Raw genomic sequence first — 22408 nt, forward strand, 5'->3', positions numbered from 1 at the left:
CCATATTTGGTTCAATTCCATCATTGGTGGAGTTCAGAATGCTCTTTGATTGTAGGTGAACTATACATCCCAGTAACTACAACTCACATATGTCAAGGTCTATTTCCCCCCAAGAGCGCCTCAAGAGCGCCCCTGGACAAAAAGAGCCCTAAGGATGCTCCCCATGGCTTCTCCATCTTTCTGTTCATAGAAAGCATTGCTCCATTGGAATTAGCTTGTAGTGAGGCAATGTTGAAACAGGGCTGTGATGTCTTTTGGGAAATTCTGGTTGATTCTGGTGTCTGCTATAGGAACCTTGGTGAACAGAGACACCACATCAAATCTGATCAGTTTGTCATTGACACTGAGTTTGAGATTGCTGATTTTTTTCCCCATGAAGTGGTCTGAATCCTTGATGTAGTGTGTAGTGAGCCCAATATAGGTTTGTAGTTGTGTGGCCAGAAATAGTATAAGCTGTTTACCAGCATTGAGAAAAGGTCCCTGGCACCAACAAAATGTTTTCTTGATTTTGTGAGCTCCAGCTGTTCTCTCAGGAGGGAATGGGCAATCTGAATTTTCTGCATTACCTGGTCAGTTGCTAGGATAGAGGGCAAGGATGTTGGAGTGGGAAACAGGTGAAGGTCCTACCTGCACTTGACAAAGAATTGAGTTTGTTGTAGGAAGATATAAAAGGAAATTATGGTGAACCCAGGAACAGGTTACAGTTCTGTTTAGGACAGTCTCAGAGTGGCATGAACAATCTGGCAATCTAGTGGTGAATGCAACTCAGAAGACAGGTTTCATCCTCAACTGTTGGCATAAGTAGTCAACACAGCCAATATATACATTAAAGTTTTCTGCTCCTCCTGCACATTGGTGCAAGGATTTGGCCTGAAGAACATTACTGAACTGTTGTTGTTGTGGTGGTGATATACCTTCATGTTGCTTCTGATCTGTGATAACCCTAAGGCAGGCATGGACAAACTTTGACCCTCCAGGTGTTTTGAACTTCAACTTGCACAATTCCTAGCAGATGGTAAGCTGGGTGAGATTTCCGAGAGTTGAAGTCCAAAACACCTGGATGGCCAAAGCTTGCCCATGCCTGCCCTAAGAGGACCCTATTATAAGGTTTTCTAGAAATGAGAGTGATTACCCATCCAAAGTTTTAATTGCTGAGTGTGAATTGAACCAAGGACCCACACTGCCCTATATACCAGGATATCAGGGCAGAAAATCCCTCAATATCTGCTTTGAACTGGATTATCTGAGTTCACACTCAGATAATGTGGGATTTTCTGCCTTGATATTCTGGGATATAGGGCTGTGTGGAAGGGCCCCTAGTCTCCAGAATCATGATCTTTTAGCTTCTTTCCAGATTCCTTGGATGTTTACAGTACCATTAAACCACCCAAAAATGTTTTATGGAGAGTATACAAATAAATGAAATATATAACATACAAATAATAAAGAATGACAAAACAGCATGTAAGACAACCAAGGTAGAAACTGCAGCACAAGGTAAAAAAAACAACACCTTTATCACATAAAATAAAAACCCACCAGTATAACAATATGATTAAAAGAGAAAAATCAACGTAAAATAGTTCTTTTAAAAGCTTTGGGGTATGAAAGATTGGCATGGTGCCATAGCCTAAGTGGCACAATTGGCAACTACCTCACCTTGTCTCTTTAGATAAAATTACGTGTCAATTCAAAGAGTACCAGAAACATCTGAACTGAAAAAGAGACTGCCTCTTTTAACGCTGTTGGACAGAAAAAGTGGGCCACCCGCAATTTAAAGGCAGACATAGTCTATAAGATGAATATAAAGCTGACTGGTTCTCTTCTGGCTGTGCTTTTGGGAACTCCATAATTTCATCAAAACAGCCACAAACTGCTGAAACAGTTTGATGCAGCTGCTGTTCGACCCACCTCACTGTCAGCTGAAGGCCACCCAAAGATTATGAACTGTGGCCTGGGGTTTTCAGTCTCTTTTGTGGGGAAGATGGGATAGTAGGAGAGATGTGTAATCATCATTGTAATGTGAATCACTAAAATGCCTGCTCATCGGGTGGAAACAAAAGGCATAAAACTATTTGGGTCAGTGCTCAGAGGAACGCTGCTTTAAGGCAATGCAATTAGATTCCATGCAGAAATTCCAAAGGAGGGTAAGGAGATATCTCTGAATGCTCACGCACATCTATGGGAATCCTTTCTGACACTGCTGGATGCAGTTATAATGGGTAAAAAATGAAGGGCTGGACAGTACAGGAGTGCATGGACTATGACAATTTAAACTTTTAATTAAATTATAAGCATCTGTTTCATTACAATTTTCCATAATGTGCATTTAGGAATTTGAATGACATGCAGTCAGTCTTCCATTTCTTCATTTCTTCTTTTGCAGATTTTTAATGGAATTGATTGCTATGGTTTTTTTATAGACAGTTTATCATTTTCATGGGATCCTGTATCCAAAGCTTGGCCAATGTGGAAGGTTGACTGTAATATTACTGATAGAAAAAAAATTAAATATTGTTTAGATTCTTTTTAACCTGTTTACTATTATTAGATGAGGTCTGGTCAATGTTAAATGGAATTAAATTCTCCAGATTATAGTGAGAGCAATTGATTATGTAATGTCATCTCTATTGAAATTAATGTGATTCCAAAGTGCTTTGCTGTGGTTCCGTTCCTATGTTTTTTTCTACAGGTCAGTAAATGTATTTATCAGTGGATATTAATATGTTCTGTTGTATTTTGAAATGCTAATATTTTGTTACCACTAGAGTAAATTCCATTGAAATCAAAACTTCATTTGAATTTCAGTGGGATTTATTCCTATAGTCTCCAATGGTTTATCTACACCAGGGGTCCACAAACATTTTAAACAGAGGGCCAGATCACAGTCCCTCAAACTGTTGGAGGGCCAGATTATAATTTGGAAAAAAAATATGAATGAATTCCTATGCACGTTGCACATAGCTTATTTGTAATGTAAAAAACACTTTAAAACAATACAATAATTAAAATTAGCAACAATGTTAACAAATATAAACTTATTAGTATTTCAATGGTAAATGTGGGCTTTCTTTTGGCTGATGAGATAGGATTGTTGTTGTTGTTGTTATGTGCTTTCAAGTCGTTTCAGATTTAGGTTGACCCTGAGCGAGGGCCGGGTAAATGACCTTGAAGGGCCGCATCCGGCCCCCGGGCCTTAGTTTGAGGACCCCTGATCTACACAGTAGAATTAATTCAAATAGACACCCCTTAACTGTCATGGCTCATGATATGGAATCATGGGAGCTGTAGTTTCATAAGGTCTTTAGTCTTCTCTGCCAAAGAGTGCTGGGGCCTTACCAAACTACAACTCCCAGGATTTCCTAGCATTGAGCACTGCAGTTAAAGAGTGTCAAAATGAATGAATGCTACAGTGTAGCGCAAAGGCCCAGTTTTGTCTTTTAGATCTGACAATCTGCAGAGAATTTTTTTTTTGTGGGCCAGGAAAGGAAAAACAACTCCCACAGGACATCATATCCCCCATTCCCCTGTGTCATAGATGCATTTTATCTCACTACACAGGGTTCAGAAGACAAAGATGGATCCCAGTTGTTTTATAAAAACTACTGCCCATCTATGCTTTGCCATTGAATTTACACTGATGTGCCAGAAAGGCCCCTTCTACACTGCCAAATAATCCAGATTATCAAAGCAGGTGATCCACATTATCTGCTTTGAATTGGATTATCTGAGTCTGCACTGGCAAACATTCAATGCTGCAATAAAATATATATATATATATACTGAACATCTCTCACAATTATTAGACATTTGAGGTGTGCCCTAATCAGAAATGCTGTTGTGCTTTCAACAGTAAAAGACAAAGCAGCTGAAATCAGTCGCTATCTGTTTCAGATAACTGGTTCCTGACAAAGATGACTTCTTTCTGTATGTGGGGGTCAACTGGCAGCCTGAAAAAGGCATCTGATTCTTCATAGCTATTTACTGAAACATTTCTAACCCATGTTATATCAAGGGATTACCATAAATAAAATCTCTTTAGGTTAGGTGTGAGAATCATGTAGACCTAGAATCATAGAATCATAGAATCAAAGAGTTAGAAGAGACCTCATGGGCCATCCAGTCCAACCCCCTGCCAAGAAGCAGGAATGTTGCATTCAAATCACTCCTGACAGATGGCCATCCAGCCTCTGTTTAAAAGCTTCCAAAGAAGGAGCGTCCACCACACTCCGGGGCAGAGAGTTCCACTGCTGAACGGCTCTCACAGTCAGGAAGTTTTTCCTCATGTTCAGATGGAATCTCCTCTCTTGTAGTTTGAAGCCATTGTTCCACGTCCTAGTCTCCAAGGAAGCAGAAAACAAGCTTGCTCCCTCCTCCCTGTGGCTTCCTCTCACATATTTATACATGGCTATCATATCCCCTCTCAGCCTTCTCTTCTTCAGGCTAAACATGCCCAGCTCCTTAAGCCACTCCTCATAGGGCTTGTTCTCCATACTCTTGATCATTTTAGTCGCCCTCCTCTGGACACATTCCAGCTTGTCAATATCTCTCTTGAATTGTGGTGCCCAGAATTGGACACAATATTCCAGCTGTGGTCTAACCAAAGTGGAATAGAGGGGTAGCATTACTTCCCTAGATCTACACACTATGCTCCTATTGATGCAGGCCAAAATCCCATTGGCTTTTTTTGCTGCCACATCACATTGTTGGCTCATGTTTAACTTGTTGTCCACGAGGACTCCAAGATCTTTTTCACACGTACTGCTGAAGATGTTGTTAAACTGTATGACCCACAATGTCTTCATCAATGTAGCCAATGGGGAGGAATGCTGGGAGTTGCACTCCTGTACATCTGAAGGGCTACATTATTCCCTAAACATGTGTGACTTTGTGCCTTCAAGTCATTTTTGATTTATAGCAAACCTAAGATGAACCTATCACAGGGGTTTCTGGGACTGAAAGTGTATAAAAAGTGTATTAGGTCTGGGCAATAACCAATAATTGATAAGATCAAAGCCCCAGGCCAGCGTGAGCACCCGACTGTCAGCCCAGCTCACTATTTTTCCTAAGCAGTTAGAAAACAACTTTAGCTGTAAGTAGAGAAATTAGGTACCACTAAAATAAGCGAGGGAGGTATTTTACAACACCATAAGAAAAATGCCTGGCAGCCAAAAAAATAAATAAAGGAAGGAAGGAAGGAAGGAAGGAAGGAAGGAAGAAGTCCTAATGGATCTTCATCATAGAGGATGGAGCGACAGCACCCCCTGTGGCTGGATTTGAGCACAACTTCCAAGGTGACAAAAAGCTGGACGTCAACACAAATACCTCCTTTCTGTTCTGTCTGAATGTTTGCCGTGTTTGTGTAGTGTGATCCTCCCTGAGTCCCCTTGGGGAGATAGGGTGGAATATAAATAAAGTGTTATATAACCCTGCTCTTCAATGTTGTAGTACAGTTCTCAAACTTAGAAAAATGTGAAATGTACTAAAGAAATAATAATAATAATAATAATAATAATAATAATAATAACTACTACTACTACTACTACTACTACTACTTGGCTTCTTTCATTTCACCTTATGGTGTACCAGTAAACATACAGGTAGAAGCCAGGCAATGGTTCTCTCCAAATGATCCTCTGAAAAGTATCCCTAATGAAAACTCAGGAAACATCTGACTTGATAAACAACACATGTGAGTTATTTTTTTTTATGCTAACCTCCAGAGGCTAAAGATGTGGACTTCAACCTGGCACTGTTTCTTCATTGTCATATGGAAGGTGCTGCTGGTTGCTGGCTGAGTTTGCAGCTGTGGATATTTCTACAGATGTTTCTTGCAGAAAGCCAAATTTTCTTCAACACCTCTTGGGACTGTTTTGTTTAGTCCTATATTTATAAGTCACAGTGTTGCTGATCCACAGTGCCCCCCTCCCAATTTAATGTAGACATTTAGAAGACTTCAAGGAAGAGACATGATTTCATTTTTATTTTTAAAATCTTTTCCTTGCCTTGAAGTTTTGCTGTTCTGAAGCCACTGGAGGTTCCTGGAGGACCAGCATCAATTGTACTCCAAAATACATAAAAATCAAACCCATTAATAAATGTACTAAATGATATTTTTGTGTAATTTGTATTAATTGTGTACTATATTAATTCCTAAATGTATAGAACTAAATTAGATATATTGTGATGGCATCTGTTCCCCTTAAGTTTCTGAAAACAGAAATCACTCAGCCATCAAAAAGTCCCTCCAGCGATCTCCTAGATTTAACAATACAACTTCCTTTGTGTATATGTGGAAGACAGATAGTCCTTTATCACCAGGGATGTGTTTATACTTTATACTATTTAATTGACTATTTACATGACCAGGATCTTATGGTTTTCATGGAAGAGAAGGCTAAGACAGAGATAAATAATTTAGCATTTTGAAAGGATAGCCAAGCCTCTAGATATACAGCATTACTACCTTTTGTTTTCCGTACCTTACACCTTTGTCTTTGTGGAAAAAGACAATTGAGTCAATCAAGGAATCAACTGCATATCCGTATCATCATCCTCTTCAGTTTCACACCCACCATGTGTCTCTGCAATGGACTGGACCTTTAAACCAACTAATAATCAGCTCTTCTCCCTCCCACCATGGGGATCCCCTCCTCCTGTCTTATGATAAAAGAACAAAAACCTAGTCAATCCCTGCAAGGATCCTAGCCAGCCAATCAGGAGGAGGTGTGGGAAGTCTGAATAGCTGTCAAAATATACAAAATGCCTTGTATTTTACTGTAAAGATGTGCTTGTACATTTTTTAGCGGTGACTGTAATCAACCTCTGCAGTTTGCCTTCAAACCTGGAGTGCTTTGATCTGCATTCTGGCTGATCTAGTTTAGTGGAAGCTCACCGGGCACGGACCTTCTAGTCCGCAGATTTAGCTGAAATCACTACAGGAAGACTGCCAGTTTTTCAAAGAACTTTCCTGCAGACAGTATCAAACAGCTTTTGTATAAACCTTTATGTCTGTGATGTGGAAAATGTGCTGATTTTTGGATATCAAATTGCTGCTAAAAGCACAGAAAAAGTCCGAGCTGACTTTCTTCACTCCTTCACATTTGGTGGTTCTACAAGGGGTGAAAATCATGTATGTTTTCAATTCTTATTTGGTCAGCTGATAAATACTGCATACTGCTGTCCAACCACAGTTGGATGGATGTATGAGACCCACATCTGCTTTAGAAAGAGAGTTTTGTATCCCATTTTAGATCCCGAATATGAGCTCTAAAAGTGTCAAATTTCCTAAAACACCAGATTACATGTGCTCTTAGGACCCTTCTACACTGCCATATAAAATCCAGATAATCCGATTTGAACTGGATTATATGTCAGTGTGGACTCAGATAATCAAGGCCCCTTCTACACTGTCATATAATCCAGATTATCAAAGTGGATTGTCCACATTATCTGCTTTGAACTGAATTATGTGAGCCTAAAGCAGATAATTGGGATTCTATATGGCAGTATAGAAGGGCCCCCAGTTCAAAGCAGATAACGTGGATTATCTGCTTTGAGAAAGAAGCTAAGTAGGGTCAACCTTTATTAGTCCTTGAGTGAAGTATTGTCAATGAACACCAGGTGCAGTAGGCTATATTTCAGAGGAAGGGACTTGCAAACCAACCTATTTCAGTTTCTTAGGCCCCATCTACATTGCCCTATAATCCAGTTTCTGATACCAGATTATCTGCTTTGAACTGGATTATATCGCACTTAGACTCATATAATCCAGTACAAAGCAGATAATCTGGAATCAGATACTGGATTATATCGCAGTGTAGATTCAGTCATAGTCTCTATCTGCACTGCCATATAAAATCCAGATTATCTGCTTTGAACTGGATTATATGGCACAGTAGATTTGTATAATCCTGTTAAAATCAGATAATATGGATCATCTGCTTTGATAGTATAGATTATATGGCAATGTAGATCTAACCTTAGATTCCTAGCCTAACAAAACCCTATGAAATTCATAGAGTCACTATATATACAAATATGACCATAGCCATATTGTTACCTCTGTCATATGGCTGCCCCCTCGTGGCTCTTCTGGAAATTAACACAAAATATTTCTAAATAACAATTCTGCTTATTCAAAGTTCAGTTAAACAGAGAATGATGTTGTCAAGTTAAACCTGTATTTGGCATTTCTGTGGGCAAGAGCAAAACATAAATTTTGAAGTCCCCAGGACGTCAGTTGCATATTCTATAAAACAAGAACCAGCGTGTATCCTATTTTGTCATAAACTGCACTTTGAAAATACAACCTACATTGACAATAAAATGTGGCCTTTTCCACATCAAAGAACTGATTCAGAGCTGTTCGAGATGAGCTGATACGCATTTTGAGGGGTTCATTTGCAGTGTTGTCAGCCAAGCAAAACAACAGAAGGCTAACTAAACCACAAACGTGATGTGCCTTGCTTGTTCATCCTTAGTAAGAAAGAAAGCATAGGGCCAGGAAAGGACACATCCTGATATTGATTTCATCCGTCTAACATTGAATTAGTTAACTGCTGTACTTAGTAAGCAGCATTACTTCTTCAGGGAAGATAGGGAGAGTTGGCGAGCGGAGAAAAGAGCTGCAGAGATGAAATGAAATTTGCCTTGTTGTCTTACAGGGAAAGTTATCTAGTGATGAGAGCCAGTGCAGTGTGGCAGTTTACATGACACACGATGACTTTGTGAGACCAAGGTTTGAATTCTCATTCAGCCATAGAAATTCACTGAGGCCCATTCTACACTGTCCTTATAGCCCAGGATCTGATCCCAAGATATCTGCTTTGAACTGGATTATATGAGTCTCTATGAGGCCCCTTCCACACAGCTGAATAAAATTCCACATTATCTGCTTTGAACTGGAGTGTCATTATCTGCTTTGAACTGTCAAAGCAGATATTGTGGGTTATTCCGCTTTAATATTCTGGGTTATATGACTGTGTGGAAGGGCCCTGCCATATAATTGGGATAAGTAGATAATCTGGGATCAGATCCTGGGATATAAGGACAGTGTAGAAGGGGCCAAAGTAACCTTTGGCAAGTTGTCAGTTGATGAAGAAGTCCATGGCAAACCTTCTTTTAATAAATCTGTTGAGAAAACCCCTTGATAGGGTTATATTAAATTGGAAGTGATTTGAAAGCACTCAACAACTGTAGTAAGATCGTTGCTTGCAATTGATTCAAGAGAGAGCAGAGATAAGATGATGTTTATGGACTTTGGGAAATTGTCTATTTTTCCAAGTAGAAGTATACATGAATGGAAGAATAACCCTATACTACTTTCGTACTAATGATGGGAAAGCAAGAAATGAACTATTGGGCATGTGTTTTATGGTTACTTAATTAAAATCACTAATTAATAGTCACTAGTGGAATGTACATAAATAAAAATGTAATGTTCGTTTGTTGGATTAACATAACTCAAAAACCACTGGATGAATTGACACCAAATTTGGACACAACACATCTATCAGGCGAACAAGTGATCATCACTAATGAAAACACTGAAAAACACTACGGAAGGGACTTAAATAGCAAAAAAAAAGCAAAAATATGCTACGGTGCATGTGCAAAAGCAACTTCCCCTGGCAAACAAAACACACAGTAGCATATCCACACTCTCTTCTGGACTACAGCTCCCAGTATCCTAGACCTGGCCCTTTAGAAGAGAAGGATGATCCAAATACACTGCTTCCAAGCTGCAAGCTTTCTTCTCCTTGGATTTCTTTGAGAGCATCCCATTACCTGCATATTTCCAATATCCTATTCCTGGACTGCAACTCCCAGCAATCCTCCAGGTAGATAAGATAGATAGATAGATAGATAGATAGATAGATAGATAGATAGATGATAGATAGATAGATATGTAGATATGTAGATAGATAGATATGTAGATATGTAGACAGACAGATAGACAGACAGACAGACAGACAGACAGGTAGATTGACCAGGAGCAGTGCTGGGAGTTGCAGTCCAAGAATAGGTAGAGAAGGAAGAAAGGGGAGAAAGAGGAAGGGAAAGAAAAGCAGGAGGGAGGAAGGAAAGAGGAAGACAAGGAAGGAAGGAAAGAATGAAAGAAAAAAAGGTAAGGAAAGAGAAAGAAAGAAGGAGAGAAAGAGGGAGGGAAGGTTGGCCACAGCAACGTGTGGCAGGTACAGCTAGTTAGATATACATATGTATCCAATATCTAATATTACTATATGTTATATACTATTTTATTTGTGTGTGGGTTTTTTTGTTACTATGTTTAGATGTGTGTATTTCTGTTTGGGATGTGTGCCATTAGTGTTATATATTAATTAAAAATAACATGTATAACAGGATCATTGTTTTTCAATCATTCTGCCTCACTGTATGAATCTGATGTTTTAACCCCATGTTGTATCAGTAATTTTATAATGATTCTGCTCACTTAATTCATTACAATTGTCAGCAGCCTTTTGTCCTGTGCAGCCCAGTCTGAATTACTATTTAAATATAATTAATTAATCATGATGCACCTCTGCAACATTCTTCCCTACTGTTGATAATCCTACTGACCCTAATTCACTGGTGACCTTGGCTATATTTCTGCTCAATACGTGCTTATTTATGTTAGTTTAAAAACACAAATGGTGAGGAATGACATGAGATGCAAACCAAAAACATTGGAAGGATCCCACAGTCATTCCTCACCATTAGTGAGGCCAGTGAACTGTGTTGGGGCATGGGAAAGGGCCTTCTCCGTTGTGGCACCCTAATTGGGGAATACCCTACTTCTAGAGTACCGACTGGTGCTAATACTCACTTCATTTGGGTACCAAGTTAAAACTCACCTTTTGATCAAGCCCTGTCAGCCTCATTAATTCAACCTAATTAATTATAGATAATTTTAAAACATTTGCATCTTTTAAACTTGTTTTAACTCATTATGTTATTTAGTGTTTTAGCCCATTTAAATGATGTTGTTGCTTTTAAACTCTTTAAATGCTATTTGTAAACTGTCCTGACTTCTGAGATCTGGTGATAATAGGCAGGGTATAAACATTTTAATAAATAAATAATATATTATGTCTACTTTGGGAAGACAGTCTTATTTACTTCTATCATACTTGTTTCCAGGAAAGTGCTTTTGCAATTGCAGTCACAATGCACCTTGCTTTCAATTGAACTTTTTCTACTTTACAGTGGTCAAAGTTAACTACCTGGTTGTATTTTCAATGAACTTTTTGCATGCCTGTCATCATTTTGATATGTCTTTTTATACCATACAAAATATGCACACAGTGAAAACCTGGTGGTCTTCCAGATGGTCTGGAATTGCAACTCCAAGTAATCCCAGTCAGCATAACCAATGGCGGTGAATGCTGCATGTTATAGTTCAACATCTGGAGAATGATATCCTTCCTTCTCCTTCAGATGGCTAAGAGTTGCAGAAAACTTCAGTTTTAAGTAGGGAGCTATTGAACTATATTCCAGTGGGTGCATCTATATGCATTTAACTGTTTTGCCTCTAATCTATAGAATTTGAGATTTGTTGTTTGGGGATTTAGAGTGAATCTATACTATACAATTGGGCACAGCTCCATAATAATTAAACAATTCATGGAGCTGAGTTGTGTTAATATGAACTAAAGCGGCTTAACATGGTCTTTAACCACATCAACCAAAGTTTCTTCCCCTAGAATCTGGAGCAAACCATGACTTTGGGTCCATGTTAACAGTCAAGTGATTTTGATGTGGAACTGCCCACAACTGTTTACATGGCCATTTTGTGTTCCCTGGACTTGGACAACCTGGGGAACATGGGATGGTACTCACTGTCCCCTCCTGTTTTTCTTGTCATGAGAGTCAGCAGGCATGACATGGGTTATGTTAGTTGTTCATTGACTGGAATGATGCTGGCCAGAACTAAGAGAACTAGGAGAAGGGAGGGAGAGAAGATGGGATGATTCTTCCCTTCCCCCTCCCCACAACATAACACTGCCCCTCCCCCCCAGTTTATCTCATTGTAGGTGGCAAATGTCTCACACAAGCAGTATTCCTTTTGTTGGCCACCATGAGAAGGAGAGGATGGTAAAGGTGACCGTCTAATGGCATTGAACCAGGTTTGGCACTGTTGGAAGTCAGGACTCACCCTCATTTCTGGAGTGGCCAGTGAGGTGGCACTTTAAACCATCCCAGAGGTAATCCAGAATTATCATCATCATCATCATCATCATCATCATTTAATTACTTATTAATTGCCCTCTTTCCAAGATGCTCTAGGCGATTTACAAGTTAAAATTGTAAAGAAAAAAATACATACATACAGATATTGATAAAATTAACATAGGGGCACCTCCAATTGCCCCTGGGATAAGTGGGCAATGTAGATCTGCCCTCGAATTCCTATGGCTCAATGCTATGGAATCCATGGATTTATAGTCTGATGAGGCACCAACACTCTGGTAGAGATGGCTAAAGGCCTTGTGAACTTACAGCTCCCATGATTCCACAGCATTGAGGCAAGGCAATTAAAATGATGTCAACTTGCATTAATTTTACAGTGAAGATGTATCCTTAGAATTCTGTGCTAGGATATTCTAGTGTCACAACTCAAGAAAAGTTTTAAGATGAGTTTACTGTCTCCATGAATCATGGTAGTTAAAATAGGATAAAACTGTTATAATTCTGCAGTGTGGATATCTGCTCAGGAAATCCTACTGAATTCAATGGGGCTTATGTTTACATAAGTAGTTATAGGAAGACATTTGAAAAAAAAGTTTTAGTTAAGATACCCTATTGCTTGTATTTGTTGTAGTACAGGAACAGAGATACCTTTGTTAAATTTGGATTTAAAATTGTGCACAGTAAGTGCATGCAAATGCAGTACTAGAGTGCACATTTAACCAAGGAGCCAAAGAGAGTTCCCACATGAACTATTTAATGTACATTCTCTTTTTGTTGCATACATACATTAATGCATTCCTCTCTGTACTGCAATGCAGATAAAGAGTGCACATCTCTAATAATTGATCTAGGCTTTGCCGCATCGGAGAAATTACTGTTTTGACCACAGTCTCCAGAATCATGGCCATACTGAATTGTTACATGGCACTGTGGCTTTTAAAGGTTAGATAGAAAAATATTCCCTTGTACACCTTAAATGGAATTGATACAAGAGATCTTGTGTTACTGTTTTCACATCCTATACAAAAACTTCATCCTGGACATGGAAGTTAAAACCAATACAGTCATTATCAGGGTTCTGCTCCTGGGTGGTTATTTACATAAGTAAGCATATCAAAGTAAATTTGACATCTTGGCTTCTTTTCTGCATCCTGAGATAAAATTAGTATGCTTGACATAATGAAAAGAAATGATAGAATAGCTAATTTTCCAGGACCTTACTTCCCCTCTTCTGACTCATTACAGTTTCACTTCAAGTCTTTACTCAATGAAAACAAATTAGAAACTGAAGAAAGTTCAAGGTTCCATTTTTCCTCATTCAAGATAACTGATTTTTAAAAGAGGCAATAGAAAATTGCATTTGTACATGTACAGACTTACAAGCATCCCAAACAGGATAAATTAGATCCAATTTATAGACATGACTAAAATACAATATATCCACATCCCATTGAAATATGTTAATATATTCTCAAGTAGATAGTAAGACCTTGTACCTTCACATCCTTGCTGCAGAAAAGCATTAGATGAACTGCAAAACGAGTCTATCAGTTGGAGAAGATATTTTGAGTAGCCCATTGCATGAGATGTAATATTCCCAAAGTTGCTAGGTTTTCTTTTTAGCCATGATCTTCTGCTTTTAAGAAACCTCAGACAGAATTTGAGCCATTGATAATTTTCATGGCACTATGATTTTCTGATGGGGAACACATCAACTTCATTGAACACATTAAAAAGTTGCTTCTAGTAAACACAACACTGTGAGGAATGGAGAACTTGAACGACAGAAGGTCAAAAGATGGAATCTTGCATTTCAGAACCATGATCAAAACAATCAAAGGCAAGAGTATAGAAAAGGAGACACCCTGACTTGACAGTCCTACATGTAAAAAGGCACATATAAGTGTACTGTAGTGGATCACAGGCTAAATAGGAGCCAGCAGTGTAAATTATTTCCTTATTTCATAGATTCCCCCTCCCCCTAATTGGAGGTTCAAAGTGGCTCACTATGATTCCCTAAATGGGGGCTCAAGGTGGCTCACGATAGCTGTATAGTCAATACAGCCATAGCAGGGTTCTGCACATGGCAAACAGAAAAAGGTAACTCCATCATGTTGCTTGTGATCCTATTGTAATGCTTCTTTTGAAATTTGGGCATCGACTATATGAGTTGTGGCTTCCTTGGAGCAAGTGATCTCCTTTAAAGACTTACAGGAAGATGCAAGGCCATATGCCCTACAACTGAGCCTCAGTTAGGCACTCTGGAAACAGTTGGAGAATATGATGGTGCTGTTCTGGAGCTCCAGATTCTGCCTGTTGTTCCTACCAGCCCAGTATCCTGTTGCAACATCTGCTGATGTGAGGCTTTGTTCTGTCTTTTGACTTCACTTCCCGTAAGACCCTACCCACTTCAGTTCAGAAGTAGACTGATGAAACTCTGCATTGGCCTTTGGCTCCTGTGGATCATCTGACTCTCCTGTGGTTTATTTTGATTCTGATATTGTTGCCATGCTCTGACTGTCATTGAGTGTCCTTGTTATGGCGGTGGTTAGTTTGGCTGTGGCTTGCTATACTGTCAATGACTCTGGACTGCAACAGCCTGCTAGGGAGACCTTCATGAAAACAGGACACTCTTGCCTTATCTTTGCAGAGCTGGAGTTCATACCTTGAGTTTATTCCTTTACAGCTGGAATATATTATTTTCCGATTGCCCATTAAAATGCAACAGTAAGGCTCTGGCTTTTAAAACCTCTGCATCAAGCAATCCCATAGAGCACGTATTCCAGCAACATAACTGTATATACAACTGGCATAACCCTCTGCCATAAGGGAGCTTCCCCGAAGGCACTGAACTCTGCCATCATTCACTAAAAATATATCTTCCGTCCACAGTGTGAAGGCTGAAGGTCAAGCAATGCTAAAAAAGATGGGGGGGGGGGGAAATTATTGGAACACGTAATTCAAAATGAAGGGAGGGTACCTTGAGTAGCACATTCTGCATAGTCCTAAAGCAGAACTAACAAATGGCATAGCATTTGTTCACCAGGCCTTATAAACTCTTGCTATTCCATCCATCTTTCCAGACTCTGCTGGATTTCAGCTTAGTGGTCAATTTGTTTTTAGTTGACTCTTGCCTCATCTATGTTTTTCAGAGCAAGCTGCTGTTATTGGCTCATTTTTCTGGATCACCTAATTCAGTCTCATTGTGCTGGTCAGCTGTGTTGCCAGTCTATAAATAAAATCAGGCCTAGCTTCCTTCACCAAAATAAGCTGAAATGATTTTTACAGGAAAGGAGATTCCACCTGAACTTTAGGAAGAACTTTCTGACTGTGAGAACTGTTCAGCAGTGGAACTCTCTGCCCTGGAGTGTGGTAGAGGCTCCTTCTATGGAGGCTTTTAAACAGAGGCTGGATGGCCATCTGTTGGGGGGGGGGGGTGCTTTGAACACAATTGTCCTGCTTCTTGGCAGGGGGTTGGACTGGGTGGTCCACAAGGTCTCTTCCAACTCTATGATTATATGATTGGAAGAAATAAACTTTTCTATGAGATGAGACTAGCAAGGTTGTAATGAGTTCTACTGCTGAAAGTTTCCTGGGACTGCATTCTATTGCGAGGTGAGACCAAAGACAGCAGAATGAGATCAAAAATGTTTCCACGGTTATTTTAAAGTTCTTAGTGCTGGTAACTTAGCTGAAGGAGAGACATTATGTGTTCTAAAGTGAGAGAAAGCTCATACAAAAGCTGAGAAAGTGATGGTGTCATATGTAAGCAAGCATAGGCAGCTGAGAAACTCCAGAGGAATTGATTGGGGTCCCCAAGATGCTAATTTTGGCCTTCGTCTGCAGTTTTTTGCCCTTGGGCTAAGCTTTGTTTCTGAAGAGAAATAATCTGAACAATGAAATCCTAATGCTTTGCAAAGAGAGCACCATGTCTGGAATAATAATAAGTGATCAGTGTCCACTGATCTTGATGTGACAACACCAACACAATACGAAGGCATGACATCATGAAGACACAATTTAATGCATACATTGATGTTAAATACGAACAGGGGGCAAACAAGTAACTGGAATTCTGCAATAAGATGGCCGTGTTGAAATTAAGTTGTAGAGGTCACCCTGTAATGGCCAGAAATCAATCTTCAATATTCAGAATGATATACCCACCAGAATTTGAGGTGTAGTATTTTGAGAGAATGTGGGAAGTGAAGCCCACGACAGCAGGAAGAGATATACATTCCTCTTCAGATAGCTGTTGATGTTCTGATGGAAGTCGCAACAAAGAGGTAGATATTTAGGGACTTAATCTCCCTATATCCCATGAATGGATGAGGGAAGCATGCCAACCCAAGAGCTGGCACAATCCTTTGCTAACCATCTGCCCTGCTTTTCATTGTCATGGAATATTTGCTCTCAATTACCCTTGGATTGCACTACCTACCCACTGGATAGACTTTAATAAACTGTTCACTTGCTGTTTATCCATATATTTATCCATTTTTCTTTTGCAGCTTCCACACTTAAGCAAGCACAAACCTCCTTCTATAAGACAGCCTTTCTCTATCTGGTGACTTCCAGTTGTTTTAGATTTCGGTGCCCATCAACCAAAGCAATTGCATGCTAATATAATCATAGAATCATAGAATCATAGAATCAAAGAGTTGGAAGAGACCTCATGGGCCATCCAGTCCAACCCCCTGCCAAGAAGCAGGAATATTGCATTCAAATCACCCCTGACAAATGGCCATCCAGCCTCTGCTTAAAAGCTTCCAAAGAAGGAGCCTCCACCACACTCCGGGGCAGAGAGTTCCACTGCTGAACGGCTCTCACAGTCAGGAAGTTCTTCCTAATGTTCAGATGGAATCTCCTCTCTTGTAGTTTGAAGCCATTGCTCCGCGTCCTAGTCTCCAAGGAAGCAGAAAACAAGCTTGCTCCCTCCTCCCTGTGGCTTCCTCTCACATATTTATACATGGCTCCTCTCAGCCTTCTCAGTCCTGAACAGTTGAGGTTCTGCTGCTGGTCACTGTTGAGCAGTTTCATAATTATAGTATAGCCTTTAGGAAAAGCCTAAAAATCTGGCTCTTCCGGTGTGCTTTTGAGGAATTAACAACAAATCCCCATAGCATGACTCTCCCAGTACAAATTTGTCCTTTTGAGGCACTCTATCTCATCCCTTAGTGAAAACCAACCCCATTGTTTGTCCCATCTGAATCTCCCACCAGATTCACTACTTAATTTATCTATCTCACCTAGGGTTTTATAATTTTATCCCTTGCATTTGGCCCTGCCCACTGTGTTCAATTCTTTTATTCTTTTATTTTATATCTTGTGTTTACCCTATTCTATTATTTTGTTATTGTTTGCATTTGATTGATGTTATTATCTGTTGTATATATTTTACTTTGATTTATTGTAATTCTTGGGCTTGGTCTCATGTTAGGTGCCCCGAGTCCCCTTGGGGAGATGGTGGCGGGTATAAATAAAGATTATTATTATTTCCATGAGGGATATGTTTCAAGGCTCCCTGTGGATATTAATTTTAAATGTTGGAGGAAAAAGACTCCTTGTGGATACCTGAAGCTGTGGATAACAGTGAACTCTATATTTTGGCTATAATTGAGCCAGAAGCATACCATAGAATCATACTCAAGGATCTCGAGAAGTGCACAATCACTTCCAGGAGCATATTTTTGGAGAATCATAGAATCCTAGAGTTGGAAGAGACTTCATGGGCCATCCAGTCCAAACCCCTGCCCAGAAGCAGGAAAATTACATTCAAAGCATCCCTGACAGATGGCTATCCAGCCTCTGTTTAAAAGCTTTCAAAGAAGGAGCGTCCACCACAGTCCGGGGCAGAGAGTTCCACTGCTGAACAGATCTCACAGTCAGGAAGTTCTTCCTAATGTTCAGATGGAATCTCCTTTCTTGTAGTTTGAAGCCATTGTTCCGCATCCTAGTCTCCAGGGCATCAGAAAACAAGCTTGCTCCCTCCTCCCTCCTCCAGTGGGCAACTGAAACCATGGATATTGAATAAGTGGATAAGGGGGGCATGCTGTATATGGAATGCTGGGATTAGTAAGCATTGTGTCTAATAAGCATTTTCAGCAACTGGGTAGATAGATACATGAGTCATTTTACATTGATTTGTCTCTGCCCTGAGTCCCTTTGGTGAGAGAGGGCAGGTTATAAATAAAGTATTATTGTTATCATATTATCATTATAATAATTTTAAATATAAAGATGATGCCAGTTCTCCTTAGAATCTCTTTTAAAACTTCTCTATAACACTTGCTTCTGTTCCCAAAATTAAATACATCATTCAACAAAAAAAATATTTGAAATGAAAATATTAAAATGAGGGCAAAACTTCTGGGTTCCTTCTCAACCTAGGGCAGCTCACTTCCATTTGGAGCTGTCTGGCACATTTTCCTCTGTGTTCTCTTGTGGCCCTGGTTGTGTGACATAATGACATCAGCTCCCCTGAGCACTTTGCAATGGCCAAGAGGCATGGTTTCTGCTTTCCAGACAGAAAGATTGGGAGTGGGGCTCTGATGTTTCCAGATTTAATTGAAACATAATATATGGGAAAGCATGCATTTTATATGGAATGTAGAACTATTCATTGTGTTGAGATTAATTACATTTTAGCATCTATGTTTTGCATATTTTCCATTTTATCCCTGCAGCTTTGGTGCTAATCCGGGGGGGGGGGGGGAGGGAAATAATGATGATGATGATGGTGATGATAATAATAATTCAATAATGCCTCCCTGTTTACTCAGAAACCTGCAGAGATAGGTTGGGAAGAGTTTCTGGCAGTGCCGGAAAAGGAACCAGGGGGCAGTGTGATGTAAGAGGAAAGACAAGAGTGTTTATTCAAGTTTGGAAAATTCAAGCGACGACGAAGAGGAGGAGGAGGAGGAGGAGGATGCCCAAAAGCTGCAGCTTCTCTCTTGAGCGGCCTCTCGCCTGCAGCCAGGCATTGGCTGGGCGCTGTCCGCGGTGCTGAACCGTGAGGTCGGAGGCGTTCCCTCGGATTTCGGGCTACTGGAAAGGCTTCTTCACCAAACTGGATGCCTAAAAGCGAGAGGCTCCTCGCAATCCCAAGGCAGCCCAGGGCAGCCCAGCCCCTTCCAAGGCGAGCTCTCCTCCTCCCCTTTCCCTCCCAGAGGAAAATGTAGCCCGAGTGGAGCTGAGGAGAGCGCCTTGGGCTGGCTGGCTTGCTGCATTGGAGCCCTGGCCCGGAGCCTTGACGCAAGAGAAGGAGTCTCCAGGAGGAAGAGGCATGGAGACCTATTGGGGCTACCAGAGCGGGGCTGGCAGCCCTTATGCCTACTCGGGAATGGGTGCCAATGGCACTGGCAACCAAAGCAGCACTTACTACAACGAGGACCTTCTGCATAAGGTATAGAAAGGCCTTCCTTTGTGTTTGTGCAAGGGGTAGCTGGAGTTAACATTAGGACAACAGCATGAATGAACATCAAGGAGGCACGGCAATGTTTATTTATATGTTTGATGTTTAGCTGAGTGCCCCTTGCTTGTAGACCCACCCTTTCTTGCTCTACACTGTATTTATGCCAAAGCCTCCAGATGATGCTTCCTGCATCCAGGGAAATGGGCAGCAGTCCACGGAAACTTGTGTTAAACTATGCACATTGGTCCCTTGGGTCCCATAGGACTTTGTGCTGAGTTGTACACTGCACAAAACAGTATCTGCGATTGGTATATGGTGCTTTGCAAGGTGACTGCACAAAGCAGGCAAAAAACATCCTGCCAAGAACTTGCAGGTCCCCTGAACTGCAGCAAGCTTTTTGTTTTTCTTCAAAGGAAGGAAATGAATGGGTCTTTCGAATCAAAATTAGGACCTCTTGAAACAACATCATTTCTAAATGGCAGGGGAAGGAGATGGTAAGTTAAAATATGCTATGTTAGTAGGAATGGAAGTTTAAAGATGGTTATTTGTTCTAAACCATGGAATCAGAGGGAGTTGCCTACATGCTGACTCCATTATTAAGCAATTAATTGGGTAGATCTACTCTAGTTGTGACAAACCAACAGGATGCCAACTGATGACTGTACAGTATCTTTAAAAGGAACTGTAACCCCAACTTGCATCTATTTCCTGAGCTTTTGCTCTTTTGCATGAACCATCCATGTAAATAGCTGCAGTGCTGGCAGAATCCAAAAGAGGGCGAGAATGAACATGATGATACTTTAATGCCAAGCTTTGGCTTATTTATAGAATCCCAGAAAAAAAAAATCTGCACTGCAAGAAACTCAATTTGCCAGGAAATTATAGGGAACAGCACTACTGTTCGTGACTGCTATATTGTTCAGCTGTCGGGCAATAATGGCTAGGCCTTTATTTATTTTCCAAGCACTAATGAGTTTAATTTGTTAAGAGAGGCAAATACCAAATGGGATGAGAAATAAGGGCATGCTTGCAAGAACAGATACTAGTGTGAGATTTTGAAAACTAGTAATGTGAACTATAGTTTTCCATCCCCAATCAGAACATTTTTGGGGGCGGAGGACACTCTTCTATTGTTTTTATGAGGCACTTTTTTTTCTAGATTATAGATTCTCTAGAGATCTCTAAATAGTTCTGGGTACAGTTAAAGCTACAGTACTAATAATTCCAGGGGTGGAAAGCTGTGACTTTCCAGAAATCAATAAACTGCTGCTCCCACTATCCCTTGCTTTTACCAGGCTGGCAGGGCATGGTGTAACCAGTAGTCCAACATCATCTGGAAAGCCAGAAGCTTTGTGTGGGTTTACTCCCAAAAACCTACAAAATCTTTGAATTTAATATGTTTTCATTTATACTAATTAACTGCATTAGAGTTGATGGGTGAAAATTTCTGCATGTAAATACAGGCAACCTCAGTTAACAAAGTAGATGTGCTCCTGGACATTAGTTCTTTAACAGGAACTTTGGTACCAGAAGCAGAAATAACATAGAGAGGCTAGGGATAGGTTTCTACACCAACACAAAAAAGATGAATAATTCAACATGGTTCAGCAAGTGTTTCATTAAAAACTAATAATATACCTATGTGAAACATGGGAAAGCAACCCACAACTGTAAATATGATACTACCCATATGTGATGAACTAAAACTTCCATTATAACCACCTACCATCTTAGCAAATCTGTCTGGGAATCATGGGAATTGTAGTCCAGCACATTTCGAAGATGGCATGTTGGAGAAAAGTGTACTGTGGAGGGGGGTCCTGACTCCTGAGTACCTGAAAGTTGTGTAAGCAACCATGAGTGAGGGATCCTAGCTCAAACTCTTCTGTACACACATTTTCAGGTTATATTTAAATAGTGATTCCCCTAGTGTGACTGAGCTATTTTATTTTTCTAATGAAACAAAATAATCGTGAGTTATGACTTAAAATAAAAAGTTTGTGTTCTTCAGTCTGATTTTTTTTTCTAAAATGAAGATATTCTCCATCTTTTTGACCTGCCTGAAAGAGAGGATCCTGGGTAAAATGATATTTACCAAAAAGAATTCTGGATAAATCCAGAAACCCATATGACTGAAATGTTAAGGGTTTTTTTACTATCTGCCTACCTTACTGAATCCAGTGGTTTTAAACAAATGTCTACAAGCATTACAGCATTCGGATGGTTCTTTGATATGTGAAAATGGAATTCATGTGTCATTCCAGGTTGAGGTCTGCTCTCTTTCCATGGAGTTGCAGACTTTGAAATGTAGTCATTAGCTTCTATCACTCTCCTCTTGGCTACATGAAGTGTTCGTTTTTCAGGCCTCTTTCCTGTGTTATTTTCTATCTAAAAAGAGATTTTTTTTAAAAAAACAAACCCTTTAATCTTTATTTAAAATTATCTAAATAAGGCAAGATGTATAGGCCAAACTCCTTCTCATCTCTGAAAATGTGTTGAAAGACTATTTTGAGGAGAAGATGAGATTATTGTACAACAGCTAAAATATAACACAAATGCATAGTTTATCCGGTCTGGGTATTTCTAGACATTGAATGGTAGTTCACTTAAAATTAAATTGTTTTCTTTTGTTTCCTGCTATTTTCCATAACAACTCTATAAGCTTTGATATAAATGGGTTATACAAGTTTACTTGTCAGGATCTTGTCAGACAAATTACAGAACAGCCAAACTTTCAGGGATTCATTTTTTTCCGTTCTGTTACTTGTATGGATTGGGAGCACCAACTGCCTTGCTGTC

The 22408-nt window shown here is 39.9% G+C and overlaps 1 protein-coding gene across 4 annotated transcripts in view; it reads left to right on the forward strand.

The window, feature by feature from the left end:
• Positions 1-2126: 2126 nt before the first annotated feature.
• RAB37 (RAB37, member RAS oncogene family) overlaps positions 2127-22408 on the forward strand; it is a 103617-nt gene continuing 83335 nt past the window's right edge. The window contains exon 1 of one of the 4 annotated variants that reach the window (XM_060764737.2): positions 2127-2147. In XM_060764737.2, coding sequence (XP_060620720.1) covers positions 2127-2147 — 21 coding nt within the window. Of the gene's footprint in view, positions 2148-18967; positions 19601-19818; positions 20104-22408 lie in introns of those variants that run through there. The other 3 variants (XM_060764735.2, XM_060764738.2, XM_060764740.2) reach the window with 3 other exon arrangements.

Source organism: Anolis sagrei, chromosome 2 (genome assembly GCF_037176765.1).
Source record: "Anolis sagrei isolate rAnoSag1 chromosome 2, rAnoSag1.mat, whole genome shotgun sequence".
NCBI classification, from domain to species: domain Eukaryota; kingdom Metazoa; phylum Chordata; class Lepidosauria; order Squamata; family Dactyloidae; genus Anolis; species Anolis sagrei.